The sequence below is a fragment of the Schistocerca cancellata genome, chromosome 1 (assembly GCF_023864275.1).
Source record: "Schistocerca cancellata isolate TAMUIC-IGC-003103 chromosome 1, iqSchCanc2.1, whole genome shotgun sequence".
NCBI lineage: Eukaryota > Metazoa > Arthropoda > Insecta > Orthoptera > Acrididae > Schistocerca > Schistocerca cancellata.
In genome coordinates this window covers 321,461,013-321,479,489 of record NC_064626.1, presented here as the reverse complement: position 1 = coordinate 321,479,489, position 18,477 = coordinate 321,461,013, and the positions used below count along the sequence as shown (strand labels likewise).

General features: G+C 38.8%; 1 protein-coding gene across 2 annotated transcripts in view; it reads right to left on the bottom strand.

Annotated features, from left to right (window-relative positions):
• Positions 1 to 18,477, bottom strand: part of LOC126173067 (protein furry) — a 1,238,628-nt gene that overhangs the window by 94,509 nt on the left and 1,125,642 nt on the right. For both annotated transcript variants that reach the window (XM_049920928.1, XM_049920929.1), the window contains 3 exons: positions 14,963 to 15,306; positions 14,685 to 14,882; positions 10,775 to 10,942 (listed from right to left, as the gene is read on the bottom strand). In XM_049920928.1, the coding sequence (XP_049776885.1) occupies positions 10,775 to 10,942; positions 14,685 to 14,882; positions 14,963 to 15,306 (710 nt within the window). The remainder of the gene's footprint in view (positions 1 to 10,774; positions 10,943 to 14,684; positions 14,883 to 14,962; positions 15,307 to 18,477) is intronic.

Genomic DNA, 18,477 nt, shown 5'->3' with positions numbered 1-18,477 from the left:
ATCTATGTTAACTGATGCAGCAAGTTCAGATCTATTTGTTGCTAGGGGCTCCAAGATGGTACTTCATGAGTTGGTTCTCTTTATTATCTGCTTGAAGTAATTTTTGGACAAGACATTCAGAAAAATGTCACACGAATCCCTGTCTCTGGCATCAGTTTTGACAGCATGACTCTCCCAAGCCATATCTGGCACGGCGAAATCACCCTTTATTACAGTGAAATGAACAGGAAAATTATTAACAACATTCTGCAAGTTCTTTCTAAAGCTCTCCATCACTACAGCTCCTGGCCCAGATAGTCTATAACAGCATCTGATTACCACTTTTGACTGACCTTTGATGCTTAACTTTACTCACATTAATTCACAATTGGAATCCATGATAATCTCGCTAGATATGATTGAGTTCCTTACAGCCAACAATAGTGACTAACCTATGCTTATGAAAAATATTCCAATAGATTATTTATGTGAGAAATATTTTCTACTGGTTAGTCTTCAACCATGCATGTTACAGACCATACAGACCATAATTTCTATTGTAGATCTGAGTCCCTGGTGCAACAGGCCTTGTGGAGGGGGACAGAAAAGAAAAAAAGTGAGTGGGATGGTGGGCTTCCCTAGTATTTGTGACATGCTATTTAATGCAGCAATTCAAAGTCTATTGCAAGGGCTCACAGGAGCAATTATACAATGTGCTTTATAGCCGAGAGCAGGGATATTTCCTTCTGAGTCTCACCTGACAAACAGCCACATGGTGGCAACATGATCTTGACAGTTAATGACACAAAAACCTACACTTGCATGAGTTTTTCTGTGAGAAACATGAGCTAGAGATTGTTCTTGGTCTGCTACCTGGCCCTAACACACTTGTCACATCATTGTGACAGTTACATGCAATTTAATTTTATGGTGATAATATTCAACTCATTTTTATGCCATACAGAGTGCTTCTCTAAACAGTGTTTTGTGGGATTTGCATCCAAACACAAATTTGAAATCACAAAATCAAATTTCACATTTCTAGTGTAGGTGACAAAAACTTTAGAAACTTCTCCTTTGCTTTTAACTAACGCAGTATGCGAGATTTATAATGTCCTTCCAGTGCTCAGAAAAGTATGCTGAAGTAAAGCCAACACAATTTTACAAATAGTGGGTTTTCTATCTAAATGAAACAATGGTTTTCAAACTTTGTTTGCTGTTGCTGATACTTTGAGTGGTGACATTTCTGTACTGCTTCCTGATGAATTCACAGTGAAACAGCTGGCTCCATTTAAATATGTAAGCGTGCCAACATGTAATGTGGAATGTACTTTTTTCATTTTAGAAGTCCTTTTTTCAAGGAGAGTCATGACTTTTTTTGCGACTAACAGCACAAGGATGATATTCATCACCAATGGCAATATAATCTTGTGAAAGCATTTTTCTGATCAAGAGACTATTTTGGTCTGTATATTGTTCTTCAACAACGCTTTTACATCTGTTTTGTTTTCCAACACGAAGAATATAACCAAGAAAGTTTGGTGTAAAAATTTCTGTACCTTGTAATAAAGGAAATTCAATTGTTTCAACATTTGTTAAGATAGCAAACATGGTAAGTAATGATTACACTTGCAGACATGTAGGAGGACAATTCTACTTCTTGGTCTAATGTTGCATTTGAATGTTTAAGAAAATGAATGGAGTAATGAAATGCAAAGTCAAATATTTTAGACATGTACATGCATGTGTGATGTGTAACAATATTATTTTCTGTATCGTGTATTTTATAAACCTCCAGACTAATGTTTGAACACTAAGAATGTTGACTATGGATACAAGAATTGGGCAACACCATTTCTACTGGACACTATAAGGGTAACGTTGGATGTGTGTGAGATTTGCGGTCATCCTACTACTTATAATTAATTTTGCATCCACTAATGGAGAAATCGATGTTGACAAAATGGCTCTTATTCATATATTTTGATATGAGCAACATAATTGTATTTAAAAAGACAACACTGAGATATAAAACATGGAGGGCAGACTTCAACACTCCATGCTGTAACAAAGCAAGCAATTAATTTAGTGTTAATGGTTTGAGAAAAGAAATTATGGGGACATTCTTTGAAGATACTGTTAAGGGTAGGTATTTCTTCACTGTGTTGCTGGAAAATATTGAGCCAAGATTTCACCAATTACATCAAACCTAAGAACTTTTTGCACAGCTGCGTAGCACACTGACAGAAGCTAAAAATAACTGATGTGGCATGCCATGGTTGATGTGAGTAGAATGGTCAATAAAGACGTTTCCATAGAAAATATAGTTACTGTTTTTTTACTACATTTTAAAATGTTGGTTAAGGTGTTTTTCTAGCAACTTCAACTATTTTGAGTCTCTGTGGCTGTAATGGAAGAAAATTGAAATATGGAAATAAGAGTCAACAGTTTCCATGAACATATGTGTGAATGAGAAATGCGTACTTCTTGGAAGGAGGCACCATAAAAGAGAAACAATACATACAACAAGGAGTATCAATGAGTGAATGATTAAATAAATAAATAAACAAATAAATGGAAATAGGAGTACAACAAGGCAGTATGCTAGGTCCCATTTTAATTCTTATCCATACAAATGAAATCCACACCTCAAATAGTGGAACCAATATCCTGCTATTCTCAAATGATACTAGTGTGATAATAAGTTTGCTGAAGCAATTGCTGCTTACAACTACTGATCAAGTCCTCAAGTACGTCCACTCTTGGTTCAAGGCAAACAAGTTCACATTAAATGTAGATACAACAAATTACATGGAATTTAGGAAAATAAGTAAAAATTTAAATCTAAATCGGGTGTTCAGTAAGAAACCCATAGTTGGCGTAGCGTCTGCTGGGGATTTATGTTGATGAAAACTTAAATTTTAAAGACAAAGTAATAAAACCTACAAAGAAACAAAATTCAACCTGCTTTAGAATTACTGCAAACACCTGTACCTGAGATGTGCCATGATGGCATGCTTTGTCTCCTTTCAGTTTCTCACACAGATGAATGTGAGCCATATTAGTATTGAACTTTAGAACAGACTCCTAGTCTGCATAGAAAGTTAGGGGAAGAAAGGAATTTAAAGCAGAACTTAAAAAATTTCTACTCAAACAATGGTTTTTACTAGGTAAGTAACTATGTTGGCCAACAACATTTTTCTGATAATGTTCATATTAAGTCAAAACTAAAAAACTGTCTTTCATCCCTTTACATTTACATATCTAACAGACAGCTGTTGTCTGAGGTAAAATCTTTGCTGAATAATTGTTGAAAGGATTTACTGGTTAGGGAGAACAAAAGTAAGGGTCTATGGAAAACAGAGTATGAATTTATAATAACACGAGGATATATGTATACAAATTTGTATAATGTTATGTATATACAGGTTGTTCAGAAATTCCCATTACAAACTTCTAGGGATTTTAGAAGGAAGTGAGTACATAATATTTTGAATACAAACCCATGTCCGGAAATGAAACCATCTCCGTTCCATGACAGTTTCAATTCATATATTTAACTTGTCCACTTCTGCTTGAGGAATTGAATTAGGAATGACACAGTGTAGTGTTATTAGGTAACAATTCAAAAGGAAACACAACAAAATATCCATTTGTCTTAAGCACATTTGTTTGTTTTAACACTCAAGAGACAGAGGAAGATCTGTTGGTACAGGACCTACCCATTGCACTAGAAATTGAAGAGACACTAGATGGGGTGGAGAGTGCGTATCAGAACATGCTTCATAGGTGCAATGTCTGTAACAACGTTGGTGGTCACAACATTGAGACACTGTAATGCATCAGTGCTGTTCTGTATGTACAGTAAGCTTCGTTGTTTTTTTTTGTTTTGGAACACACAATGTCTTAGTGTTAATAGAACAAATGTGCTCAAGTGATAAATGGATGTTTCATTATGTTTCCTTTCGAACTGCTGCCTAATACCTGTACTGCGTCTTGCCTAATTCAATTCCTCAAGCAAAAGTGCACGAGTTAAACATCTGAACTGAAACCATCACATAATGGAAATAGTACATTTCTGGATATGGGTTCCTATTCAAAATATTATGTGCTTACTCCCTCTACATGTCATAGAAGTATTAACAGGAATTTCTGAACACTCTGTAATTGTATGTTCCATTTCCTTATAATGATTTCACATAAAATTTATATACATATTTGGACAACATCCATACAATATTTATTGTCTACAGATGGAGATTAACCGCCGTGGGTAGGAAAAGGAGATGGTAATTTGGATGCTCAGGAGAACTACAAATGTGTGCAACATAGCTGGCGAGCAGTTTTGCATGCCTCCTAACCTTCAATGGAGGGTCTCTGGCCTCCAACAGGATGCTGGTCGCTGGACTCGTCCTAATAGCTCCCGTTGCAAGACGAACGCCACAGTGGTGCACTGGGTCGAGTAAACTCAACGCTGAGGACGCCGCTGAACCATAAACCAGACTCCCATAGTCAAGGCGGGATTGAACAAGGGCTCTGTAGAGCTGCAATAATGTAGAGCAATCTGCACCTCAGTTAGTGCTGCTCAGGCAGCGGAGGGCATTGAGGTGCTGCCAGCACTTCCGCTTCAGCTAACGAAGATGAGGAAGCCACGTCAATTGAGTGTCGAAATCCAGTCCACTACAGTGAGTGGATCATCATTAAGGTAAAGTTCTGGTTCTGAATGAATGGTAGATGCCGACGTAGTCCATGACACATGACTTTGCAGCTGAAAACTGGAAACCGTGGGCTAGAGCCCATAACTGCGCATTGTGGATGGCTCCCTGTAGGTGCCGCTCAGCAACACCAGTGCTGGTGGAGCAGTATGAAATGCAAAAGTTGTCTGCATACGGAGAAGGTGAGACGGATGGGCCAACAGCTGCTGCTAGGTCGTTAATGGCCACTAAAATAGAGATACACTCAATACAGATCCCTGCGGGACCTCATTCTTCTGGATATGGGGGGGAACTATGGGACGTACCAACTTGGCCATGGAAAGTACAGAGCGATAGGAAACTTTGGATAAAAATCAGGAGCGGGCCCCAGAAACTGCACTCATATAATGTGGCAAGGATATGATGTCGCCAGGTCGTGTCATAAGTTTTTCATACATCAAAAAAGATGGCTACCAGGTGTTGGCATCTGGAAAAGACTGTTCAGATGGTAGACTTGAGGGAAAGTAGATTATCGGTGGTAGAGCAGCCCTGGTGGAAACCGCCCTGGCATGGAGCCATTAGACCACGTAACTCCAGGACCCAACACAACTGCCGACTTACTATACATTCTAACAGCTTACAAAGAACGTTGGTGAGGCTGATGGACTGATAGCTCTCCAAATCAAGAGGGTATTTGCTGGGGTTTGAACATTGGAATGATGGTGCTTTCTCATCATTGCGATGGAAAGATGCCATCACACCAGATTGAGTTGAAGATGACGAGGAGATGTCGCTTGTAGGTGGATGAGAGATGTTTGATCATTTGACTATGGATCAGATCTGGCCCAGGAGCTGTGTCGGGCAATGTGCAAGGATGCTGAGGAACTCCCACTCTGTACATGGACCACTATAGGGTTCACTGTGATGTTCAGTGAATGAGAGGGTTTTCCTTTCCATCCTCCGTTTGAGGGTGCGAAATGCTTGGGGGTAATTCTCTGACGCGGAGGCTCAAGCATAGTGCTCAGCAAAGTGCTTGGCAATTGCGTTTGAGTTAGTAGATAACACTCCATTGACGTTAATGCCAGTGACACCTGTGATGGTCTGGTACCCACAAACACGTCTGATCTTCATCCAGACCTGGGAAGGTGACGTATGGCACCCAATAGTTGAGATGTACCTTTCCTAACATTCCTGTTTCTGTCATTTTATAAGCTGGTGAACACAGGCATGGAGCCATTTAAAAGCTATTAGGTGCTCCAGGGAAGGATGCCGCTTATGTCACTGTAGAGCTCGCTGAAGCTCTTTAAGGGCCTCAGCAATTTCTGGCGACCACCAAGGTACTGACTTCCGCCGTGGACACCCTAAAGTACAAGGGATCGCATTTTCCACTGCAGAAACGATCGATCTAGTGACCTGTTCAACTACCACATCAAAGGTACCATGTGGGGGAGCTTCAACGGTGACAGCAGAGGTGAAAGCTCCCCAGTCTGCCTTGTTGAAAACCCATCTTGGTAGACGTCCGGGGGAATGGGGCTGGGGGAATGGCAGGAAGATGGGAAAGTGGTCACTACCACACAAGTCATCGTGGGTTCTCCAGTGGACAGATGGGAGAAGTCTTGGGCTGCAGAAGGATAAATCAATGGCCGAGTAAGTGCCATGAACTTCACTGAAATGTGTGGGGGCCCCAGTATTTAAGAGGCAGAGGACGAGTTGAGACAGTAAAGTTTCGACATCTCTGCCTCAGCCAGTAAGCACGGTGTCACCCAACATTGGGTTATGGGTATTAAAATCTCCCAAAAGTAGGAGAGGTTTAGGGAGTTGATGAATCAGTGCAGCCAATGCGTTCAGGGTACTGCAGCATCCGGAGGAAGATATACATTGCAGACAGTTATTTCCTGCGTCGTCCTTATCCTGGCAGCCACAGCTTCAAGAGGGGTTTGAAGGGGCACAGGTTCAACGCATACTGAGTTCAGGACATAGACAAAAACTCCGCCTGACACTCTATTATAGTCGCTACGGTTCTTGTAATATCCCCTACAGTCATGGAGGGCTGGGGTCCACATTGCTGGGAACCAGGTTTCCTGGAGGGCAATGCAGAAAGCAGGTGTAAAGCTTAAGACTTGCCATAGCTCAGCCAGGTGGTGGAAAAAACCACAGCAATTCCACTAGAGGATGACATTATCGTGAGGGTGGGAAGGCATGAAGCACACAAGGAGGCAAGTTACGCGTCAGGGTCACCTGCTGCCACTGACTGAGTATTTGTGTCCATTCCTATTGTGGATGAGGCATCAATGAGATCCAGGTCGTCAGGGGATGCTAAGATCTCCATCTCATCCTCAGGAGCAGAACTGATAGGGAATGGTGGTGTTGCGGCCACCGGAGGGTCCTTTTTCTTAGCAGACTTCTTTCTTTGCTTGCCCTCTTGCTTCTCTTTAGGGGCTTGCTGGGAGGACTTATCCGAAGTAGCTTCAGGCATGGAGGAAGACTGTGAAGCTCTTCGTCCAGCAACTTTTGGATCCTTTAGCCACTAGCGAGTGTCCGCTGTGGCATTAGTGGAGACCTTGGGAGAGACGGTCCTAAGGGACCCCTTTTGCACAAGAGGAGCTGGAGGAGACTGTTGCTTCTCCAGCAGGGGGGAGAGGACCGATGTCCCCTGCATTTGGGGGGGGGGGGGGGGAGGGCCTTGCTCCTGAAGTAGGTACTTTGGGAGCAATGGAAGGAGATTTTTCCCCTACCACCAAGGGGGTGGATGTACTCTGGAGGCCGGGAGGGCCCACTGTTCATGACACAGAGTGTGATATGACTGGTACTTGTGACGGTGATGGTAATGTAGATGGTAATGTAGCTGCAGCATATGTGGATGTCAACTGAATGGGGTATAATTATTCAAATTTATGTTTAGCCTCTTGGTAAGTCAACCGCACCAGGGTCTTGTAACCCATGATTTTCTGCTCCTTTTACAGTACTGTGCAGTCTGGCGAGCAGGGGGAGTGCACTCTCCACAGTTGATACAAGTGGGAGGAGGCACACATTGAGTATCTGGATGCGGTGGATGTCCACAGTCTTGGTGGAAAATAATCTCCTGGACCATGTTCAGGTTTTTATGGTGAGTGATGGAAACAGGAATATCACCCAGCTGGTCACAAGTGAGTAACACCCAGGATTGGGCTGGGTATGCTGTCTGAATCAAGACTGCACTGCTTCTCACCTTGGACAGTGCAGTCACTTCCCCAAATTTACCCTCAAGACATTCATCAAAAAATTGAGGCTTCATAGGTAGAAAGGAGTTCCTGTCCATTCAGCTACAGACTAAATACCGAGGCGAATATGGCTCTGTTCTTTCTGTAGCCCTATGTTCCCCCAGTGGTGTAGCAGGGGTGGGAAACGATTTACCGTCATATCTGTCAGCATTGTACTCGACCTTGCCCTTCTTAGAGACTGCTGGCACCGTACGGTCACCAGCAAGAGATGATTTAGTCCACTTCATTGTGGGTCATCCGCCCTGATGCCACCCACTCCGAACAGGGGATCTACCCATGGGTGCCACCCAGCCACAGCAAGGGCCACTTGGCATGATGGCTGCTGCTGGGATTCCTGATGCCCAAGGAGGACAGGTATCTACTCCTTGGCATACGTGAGGAGTTTACAGCTCAGGCAGCAGCAGTGGGATCCCTGTGTTGTCAGGGGGCTACCACCAAATGGGTACATTACAGCCCCACCACAATGGACTGGCTACTGTGCTGGATATTGGCCACAGAGAAATCCAATATTGTCATAGGGGTGAAAGAGGACAGGAGACAATCGAAGAAGATGACATACCCTGGAAAGTGTCCTCGCCCATATAGTTGAATTGCAGTTGTAGATGCAAAGCCATGACAAGAGGTTCAGGAGATCAAATCTAAGGGCACTATGGATAACTCATGCACCACATAAGGCGTCCTTCCCAATATGCCCCGCACTTCTGTAGAGTTTGGAAAGTGGCAGGTCAGACCATAAAATGGGACCTGAACTTACAGGACCGAAAAGTGTGAGACTCCTTTTAGTCACCTCTTACAACAGGCAGGAATACCTTGGGCCTATTCTAACCACTGGACCCACAGGTGTGAGGAAGAGGGGGCAGGGAGGGGTGGGAACCTGTGTCAGGGAAGACTTAATGGATGGGATGAAAATGAGCAAACTCCAACAATCAGTCTTTCCTTCTCATCCCACCTGGGAGTTTTCTCCTGCTGCTTCCTGGTTAGTTGATTTTTTATCCATCCAATCACATTATATTTTCAAAAATTGGTTATTTTTGTTGACATAATAGCTCACGCTGACATTCAATGGAGTATGGTGAAACAACAATTTTGGCCACAGCAACTTTTTTTGGGACTCTGTTATCAAAGAATCTGTGGAGATACATATGGCAGAAAATTTGATGAATTCTCACAGTGGCTGTCAGTTGCATAATGCATGCAACATTACCATCTCCACAATTTTCTCTAATCGAAGATAACAGAGTACACTGATGGTCATGGCAAGTGTCAACCTTTACTTTTTATTTTTTATTTATTTATTTATTTTTCTATCCATCTGTAGACAATACAGATTGTATGGGTGTTGTCAACAAATACATATATATGATACAAACACAAGGGTATATAAAAGTACAATTGCATTTCCTAAATATAAACTACAATTATTTATCTTACTGTGTTTCAAGATTATACATGATGTACCACTCTGTTATTGAACATACCAAAGAAAGCCCCTAGTTAACAGTACTTAATCAGTCACATTGTTAACATGTCAACAAATACATTGTCAACATTGTCAGCAAATACATATATATGATACAGATACAAAGATATAAGTACAATTGCATTTCCAAAATATAAACTGAGGATAGCAGAGTTCTGCAATCCACTAGTGAGGGTGGTGCTGCCAGGTAACGTGGTCAGTTTGTGGCCACGATTCTGGCCACATGTGTGGAGTACTCGCAGTGTGCTAATCAGCTGTGGAACGGGAGAACATCTTCACCAATCTCTGATGGCTCACTTGAGGATGACTGGCTAATGCCCAATCAAAATATCAAGGAGCATAATTGACAATGACCAGATGCAATTTCTTTGAACATTCAAGTCACTGTGAAAATTTTAAATTTCACACATTACTGCCTCTCCATTCAATTATTAATACATAATAAGGGTAATATGGAACTCACACTGTGACTGTATATTATTATGAGGGAGCAGGATTTTGAGGGTTCTTGTTACAAGTAGATTTATTGGGCGGTATCAGATGAAAGGCAGTGTTGTGATACAGGATACTGCCAATATTGACATGTGAACAATTGACACCTTTCATCTATGAATTCTGTCTTTTATTTTCATAGTAGTTTCTGGGCTTTCAAGGAAAAATGTAACTGCCACTGTACTTTTAATGGTATAAGTATCTGTGTAGATTAATCATTAGAGATTTTGTCATCATCATCATCATCATCATTATCACCATCATTAAATATCCATTCATGAAGCTGGAGACAGCTGTATATGCATCCCTTTCAGGTTGGCTTATCATACAACTAATATGTGTGCACCTATTGTCAATGTCTTTTTTTCTTCAAAATATCACAAGACCTATCTCTAGGTTGTTTGCCTGGTACAGCACTTCTAAAATATCTTTTTGGTATCTGATTTAAAAGAAATCCTTACATATGGCCACACCACTGCAATCATTTGAATTCTAATATTTCAACATTTAACATCAAACAGTCAATAACAAATAATGACACAGTTAAAAATTAGCAATCTATTCACCACCTAATTTTCTGACTTTGATATAACATTTTATACAGTTTTAATCAGTCGAATAAATATCATCATTCTTTTGAGTTGTCAGATAACTGAAAATTAAATAGATTAAATAGATGAAGTTTTAACTTATTTTATCATTCATGACTGAAACTTTAATACTTAAAGCCAACAGTCACAAACAATTGATATGATCAACCAATAAAGGGAAAGTGTACTTGGAAAGATTTTGTTCATGCAGGGCCAATCAGTAATTTCAGCTGTACTAAAGCTCTGGCCTACATTAGCATTAAAACAATTAAAACCTACCTCAACAAGAAATGACAGCATAGAGAGGCTAAGATGCCCGTAAGTATCGTAGAGGTATTTGACCACACACTTTGTCCATTGAAAACTTTCCTTGCTGAATGTCCGGCGACTATAAAGAGTCATTACAGTGCCCAAATTCTCGAGTTTTTTACTTTTTTCTGTGCTAACCTGGAGACAATAATTCACAAATAAATTTGACAATGAAATTTTCTTAACTAAGTATATAACTCACTACAATCCTTACTAGTACTTAATTAAGGGTGTCCATAAAAGAATATCCCCATTTCAATGGTACATTATAATGGTTTAATTTAGACTATTTACAACAAATCATACATTAAACTGAAAATAAACTAATCTAGTTATTCTTAAAAATGTTCAATATGTGCATCTTTAATATATGGAACACATCCAACCAAAAATCCAGTTCTTTCCACACTTTGATTAAAAAGTCTGGAGCAATCGAAACAATAGCCTCAGTTCTGTGCGTCCATTCTGGCAAATCATTCAGCAGTAGCAGACATACGTATGATCTTTTATAAAGCCTCAAAGGAAAAAAAAAATGCTTGTGTGAGGCCAGTTGAACATAGAGGTTGGCAGAAAAGAGCTCTGTTGCACTGACCATTACAATCAATCCTAGATTCAGAGATTTCGACACTCAATCATTCTCATAAAAAAAAGTGCCCATGGGGAGGGGCTCTATCTTGCTGACACACAAAATTTTCAGGTTCACTTTCTAATTGGGAAAAAGAGCCATTCTTGCAACATATCCTGATAAGCCACCACTGTTACGATAGCTTCAGAGAAAAAATGATTCGTACACCTGATCTCAGGACACAGCACAGAAAATGTTTAATTTAGGGGATTCATTTTAAAGCATGTACAACTGTAACTGGTATAGATGAATGTGTAAACATTTTCTTAAAGGTTTCCACACTATCATTTTTGGGAAGTGAAGTTCCCGACTTGCATTCTGAACAGACTTCTTAGGAATGCAAAGGTAAGATGCTCCACAACGCACTCAACATCCTCTTCAGACACTTTTTGTCATCCCATACTTTTCCCTTCACATACATATCCAGTCATATCAAATTGATTGTACCATCAGCAGATGTTGTTGCCACATGTGGGATCACAATCAAACTTTAAATGAAATGCATGTCTAACTGAATTTACAGATTCACCCTTAGTAAACTGCAGAACACAAAATGCCTTACATTCAGGAGTTGCCATTGTGCATGCACGGTGCTGCAAGCAGGAAAATAACAAATCAGTATTCACACATGTTCTTACCTACAGCTGTTTGACTTACTCTTTAAATGTCATCTTGAATCAACACTCTATGACATTTACTGTTGATACTATTAAAATTTATATCAAGGACAGTCTCTTATGGACAACCCTTTAAATAAATATATTTCAGTAATACAATATTGAAATAAAGTAAACTATTTAAATAGATGTAAATTGGATATTCAATTTTGCATCACATATAAAAAAAAATCAATTATTATGTCTCACAGAAATGGCCACCAACAACTAACAGCAATTTATTAGTTTGCCAATTTTTATGAGACATCAGACGAAGTGGTGACACCTTGTTTGTCTCTCCTTTATTCCCTTAACCTAGGATCATGAGTGCTTTCCTTCCAAATCAATGATTTACCATGTATTATCTATACATACTATACAGTTATATACATTCCGAACTTTATTTCTGACATTCTAAATTTTTTCCAAAGATGACAAGAGCTGAAATCTGTATTGTGGAGGTAATGTAATAAAAAAATCCTAAAGTTATCTAGATGGTATTATTAATTGAGGTCACTAAGATTGTGGAGTCATATCTGGAAAATATGAAAATATTTCCTATATTAACAATACTTGTAACATTTCATTTCCCCCCATCCTCTCCCTACCTCTGTATTCAGGAAACTTGCATGTAAACCACATTTAGTATCTGTCTTTCAAGCTCCTGCAATAGTTTTTATCTTTGACTGAGTGATGGCATTCCATTTTGAAATGTTATTGTACAGGGTGTTCCAACAAAAGGTCTCATATTGTTAGAGGAGAAAGTAATACTGAAAACTAGAACAAAAAGTTTGATAATTTACGATCAGAAACAAATACGTGTTGAGATATGGGACTCATTACAGCCCTCTCTCTCTTGGTGGTTACCACTCATTCTCTCACATCCTTCAGTCCTCCTCCTCCTCAAAGAATCATGAACTACTGTGCACTCACCTTGTGAGCCTCAGATTAGATCACATGTCTACAACACACAATAATGTAACATTTGCATATTGCTGATGGATGTGGAACACATCAATACTTTTAAATGTCCCCATATCCAGAAATCTACTGCTGGTGGACCTTCTCAACCAACATATCACTTATTAAACGTCTGTGTTAGGTACTGTCATATAAGGCATGCCCTGTTGTGTATAAGTCTTATCTGCAGGGGCAACATTTTCCAATAGAACTGGTAATATGTTGTGCAGAAGTTGGTAGCAAACAGCACCTATTTATTTGTCTCAAAACAAGTGTTTTGGTAGTACTGGTCACTCACAATTTCTGCCCATGCACTGACATTAAAGTGAACCTAAAGGCATTACTATATGACTACTGAAGCATTTGCCTCATGGTGTTGTTTTGGTAATTTTTTATAACACACTGTGTGAATAATGTCTCATCTGTAAATAAAATACAAGATGTGAACTATAGTGCTTCAGCACTCTGACTTATAATCCAGTGGCAAAACTGTAATCTCGCATGGTGTTGTTGCGGTCTGAGAGAACAAGCACACACTGTGAGAGATAAGGATGAGTAACTGTTTGTTGCAGAATTGACTATGCAAAAGTGTGGTTTAGGCATTCAGAACATCCAATCTTTGCACATTTTTTTCAGTATTGTCTTCTACTCACTGTAACACTTTCTCCTCCATATCTAGTGCGTAAATTGTGCCAGGTCCACCATGTTACCTTGTGCTTGCTGCAAATGACGCTGTGGTAGCACTTGCTGGAACAACTTGCTCAACATTTTTTTTCAGACACAATGTGGTGTCAAGCATGTTGGATGATGAACACAACATATAACTATCTATTAATGCTGTCAGCTAAACTGGAGAAGAAAACCATATCTGTCATTTCCCACACTGAATAACAAGACTCCATGGAATCACTAATTCTTGTCTGATGCCAGGATAACGTCAACATGGAAAGTAAAAAATACCTGATGTAGAAGATAGTTGTCAACAACATCACAATCTCAGCACAAAAAACAGAGACAAACACAACCCACAACTAATGAACAAGAAATATTGACAGGAAGACAGCCTACACCACTGAGCACTGACTTTACCGATGCATGTAAACCTACCTGATCTTTCAACAAGTATAAGTTTTTGGGCATATGATCTGAGGCCTTTTTTACCTCCTTTAACAGTATGGGATTTTTTTTAAAGGCTCTATATATTTAAGAAGATGGAGGTAAGAGAACAGCCTGCAAGCTCAAACATGTCATCATTAGGACAGAGAGAGAAACATAAATATTGATATCATATTTGGTAAATATGTGAAAACAGAAAATGACTAGAGACAGAGAGAGTAGTAAAAGCAAACATTCTGAAAGAAAGCCTAAGTTCATAAAATATTATGGTTCTCCATCAAGTAAGACTTTGCACATATGCATAAAAAATGAAGCTGGGAAACTGATGAATGTAGTACAGGACAACAAGTGAAATTCCATGGGATTTTTCTATCTTTGAATTTTTTTGAGTTCTTATGGTGGAAACTACAAGAATTAAAAGAAGGTAAGCTTTGTTTACTGTATTTAACACTCAATCAATCAGTTTCAATTTTCACAAATAGCACTAATTTGGTCAACAGTATACAGAAATTGTTACCCTTACCTGAGCTATATTTTCTGCACTTCTAATGCACAAGTCATTTGTATCTTCATAATGCAGTAACATGTATGGTAACAAGGCCATAACATTCATAGGGAATGCTAAGCTTTGAGTTGGATCAACAACAGGCAAATCTAAAAGCTGTGTAAACTGTGACAACAGAGTCACAACTGGCTCATATGTGTTTGGGTTTGTGCAGCCCTGCAAGAAAGAATAATTAACTTACATACTTAATTTTGATATACATTATTTTACATATAACCCAAACTGTGTAAATATACCTTCAACAAGAGAGCATGAACTCCTGGAAAGGCAGGCCATTTGAGCTGAGCTTGCAATTTTTCAACTTTATCACGGGCGTCTGGCCTATCTAGTGGTAAACGATGGAGCACACGACTTAGCAACCGCAAAGCGAGTAGAAATTCATGTTCATAGTCAGATTCCAAAAGAGATACAGAAAGCCAGAAAAGTTGTGCCAATATGGTCATCTTGTCATCCTGAGTAGCAGTATCACCGAGGAGCTTTAGAGATTGGGCAGAGCGAGATCTTGAAAGGTTTGTGGAATATTTATTGAGGCTGCAGCCAGAGCGAGCTTCGAGTTCTGATGATGCTCGACCTCTTATATCTGTAAAATTACAAGGCATCAGTAATAAACACAAAAACTGAAATACATTAAAATGTAACCATAGACAAAGACACCAGTTAAACTTTATGTATTTGTGACACCAGAAACATTTAATTTGAATTTCAATATTATTGAATAAACACACTAACTCTCTGCTAGTTACAGAACATTCCTTGATTAAAAGCTCATGTAAAATGTAGTGTGTGTACGACTAAAACACGATTGCCTGTATTATAAAAGTATCTGCCTTGCTTTACACCTGCAACTACCAGATTGTCACTAAACATAAAAACGTTTAATGATGTTCTTTCCAGGCATGTCATTAGGCACTGGATATACAGAAATTGTCAATACCTGTCATGTTAGTAATGAGTTAAAGTGAGTTTAAACTTTCAGATTGGCAATTAATGACTGTGGAGCTGGAAACAATGATGATACCTTACAAATTTAGAACAAAGTGCTTTTTTATCTCCTTGAAAGTTACCCTTAAGCAGAAACAGACAAAAATTCACAGTGAAATAATTAATTTTTCCATACATCCTAGTACTTACAAACAAGCTACCTGTAGTATTAGATATATGAATTTGTGGCATCAGGGAACTCTGTTCAGCTAGTTCTTTCTGATAATCTATCAAGCTACTTGTGTAACACTGTACTTGGTGTTTCTGGAACTGAAGTTCTTGTATTCATGTCTTCAGTATTCTCAATTTTACTTTTCCTACCATCAGTTTTCATGGATCTTTAGTGCTTTGAGAGAATAATTAAAATGTGAATTGGTGATACTGTTACTTGAAATATCAAACCACAGTTTAAAAAATAGCATTGTCTTTGTAATTAAAATTACTTTCAAGTTAATTTGTTTGTGTGGAATATGGTGGCAAAAAGTAATAAATCTGATTTGTGGGAGAATTTTGTGCAAAATAGCAATCACTGTAGTTAAGTCGCATGCAGTCTGTGTCACAAAAAAGTAGAATATTTTGGAAACATTACAAATTTAAACAAAAGCTTGCAATAATTTTGACTCTTTTACAACTTCAACACTCAGTTACCACAAATAGCAAGAAGCAAAAGAAGATTTCAATGTCTTTAAATAAAACAGTGCTGATAATTCAGGGAAAAAATAACACATGCATAAAAATATGTGATATTTACATTGCTGAAACTATGTGCAAGCTTTACAGAGCAAAGTTATTAATAAAGAAAGACATTTTCAGTGTGCCGATACAATTACAGGTACACTCCTTGCTTTTTGATAATTAAGGGGTATCTGAGTTAGTTTCTAAACATAATGCCAAATACAAACTGCCTTCCAGCAAACAGATTACAGGCGTAGTGTTGCTCCAATTTTATGGACAGTGCAAAAGCAATATTGAATAAGTGGAGTTTTTTGGCAGCTACTACAGTCATATGAACTTCTGACAGTTTTTAATCATCCATACTTCAAGACATTGTGTCTCAATACTTCATTAAACTCAGTGTGCTTTTTTTCTGATTCAGGAGAAAACCTGCACACAATTTTCACTATCAGAACAAAAGACAACAGACTTTACTGATAATGCAGCTAAAATTAAAACTACTATAGAGTTATTAAAACAGTCAACAATGAACAGAATTACATGAAATATTTTGAAATATGCCGAAAAAGATGAGAGGCGCCATAGAACATATTAAACAAAATAATATGGCTTCAGGAAAACCTGAGTAGAGATGAGGCCCAATTATGCTCGATTATGCTCAAAATTGTGCATCCAAATACTAGGCTAATGCACAAGTTTTTAGATTGTTCTGAGAAATTTTGGCAATAGCAAGACATGCCTCGGTATTGTAACTTGAAAATGAAGGTGTATGATTATAGTAATAGATATTAAAACTTCACACTCTACTTTAAAGTTGTAAGAGACTGGCATATCATGTTAAGAGTGCCCGCGATGATCTTCAACATGCAGACGGGATGCAGAATGACATATTTTTGTCTTTGTCACATTTTCTTTCATCATAATCTGATCTGAGATCATTAAATCTGGTAACTGACATTTGTTAAACTAGAAGCAGCATGTTTTAATACATACATACCTCTTTATAAACAATACATTGTCTAGGAAATGTGCATTATATAATAAGCTGCTTGTACTACATAAACTGGTCTCAGGGGATTCAAAAATTAAACCACACTACTTTTCCAGAATATCGAAATTCATGAGAATCTGATAAAAATTTTGAAAAAACTGTACAGCATGTTGACGTAGGTTTCTTATGTAACAATGTTTCTTTCAGCAAAGGAAGTGACTTCTTTTAGGCATAACATGCCAACAGAGTGCTAATAATGGAGTCAAATGGGAGTCATTTTAATTTCTAGCTCTTGGTTTTCAGTGGCGTAAGTTTCATTCTTCAGCGATACATTTTTAATCAAATATTAGGCTATAAAGTTGGATAACTCTGTGCTAGATACTGTTTACCTAAGACCTGACAAATGCTGTGCATTCCAAAATGGTGTACCTACTGAAATAAAAGTGGACTGTACAAAAGCAGCTATTTTTGGATGAGTGCTATACAAATTGTTTTTAATAAGGCAAACTGTGAACACTCCCTTTCAAAAATGGCTTGTGTCTACGGAACATGTTGGTTCCCATACTTAAGTGGTTCTGAGATCATTCTTTAATTGTTGTTGTTGTTGTGGTCTTCAGTCCTGAGACTGGTTTGATGCAGCTGTCCATGCTACTCTATCCTGTGCAAGCTTCATCATCTCCCAGTACTTACTGCAACCTACATCCTTCTGAATCTGCTTAGTGTATTCATCTCTTGGTCTCCCCCTACGATTTTTACCCTCCACGCTGCCCTCCAATACTAAATTGGTGATCCCTTGATGCCTCAGAACATGTCCCACCAACCGATCCCTTCTTCTGGTCAAGTTGTGCCACAAACTCCTCTTCTCCCCAATCCTATTCAGTACCTCCTCATTAGTTATGTGATCTACCCCTCTAATCTTCAGCATTCTTCTGTAGCACCACATTTCGAAAGCTTCTATTCTCTTCTTGTCCAAACTATTTATCGTCCATGTTTCACTTCCATACATGGCTACACTCCATACAAATACTTTCAGAAATGACTTCCTGACACTTAAATCTATACTCGATGTTAACAAATTTCTCTTCTTCAGAAACGCTTTCCTTG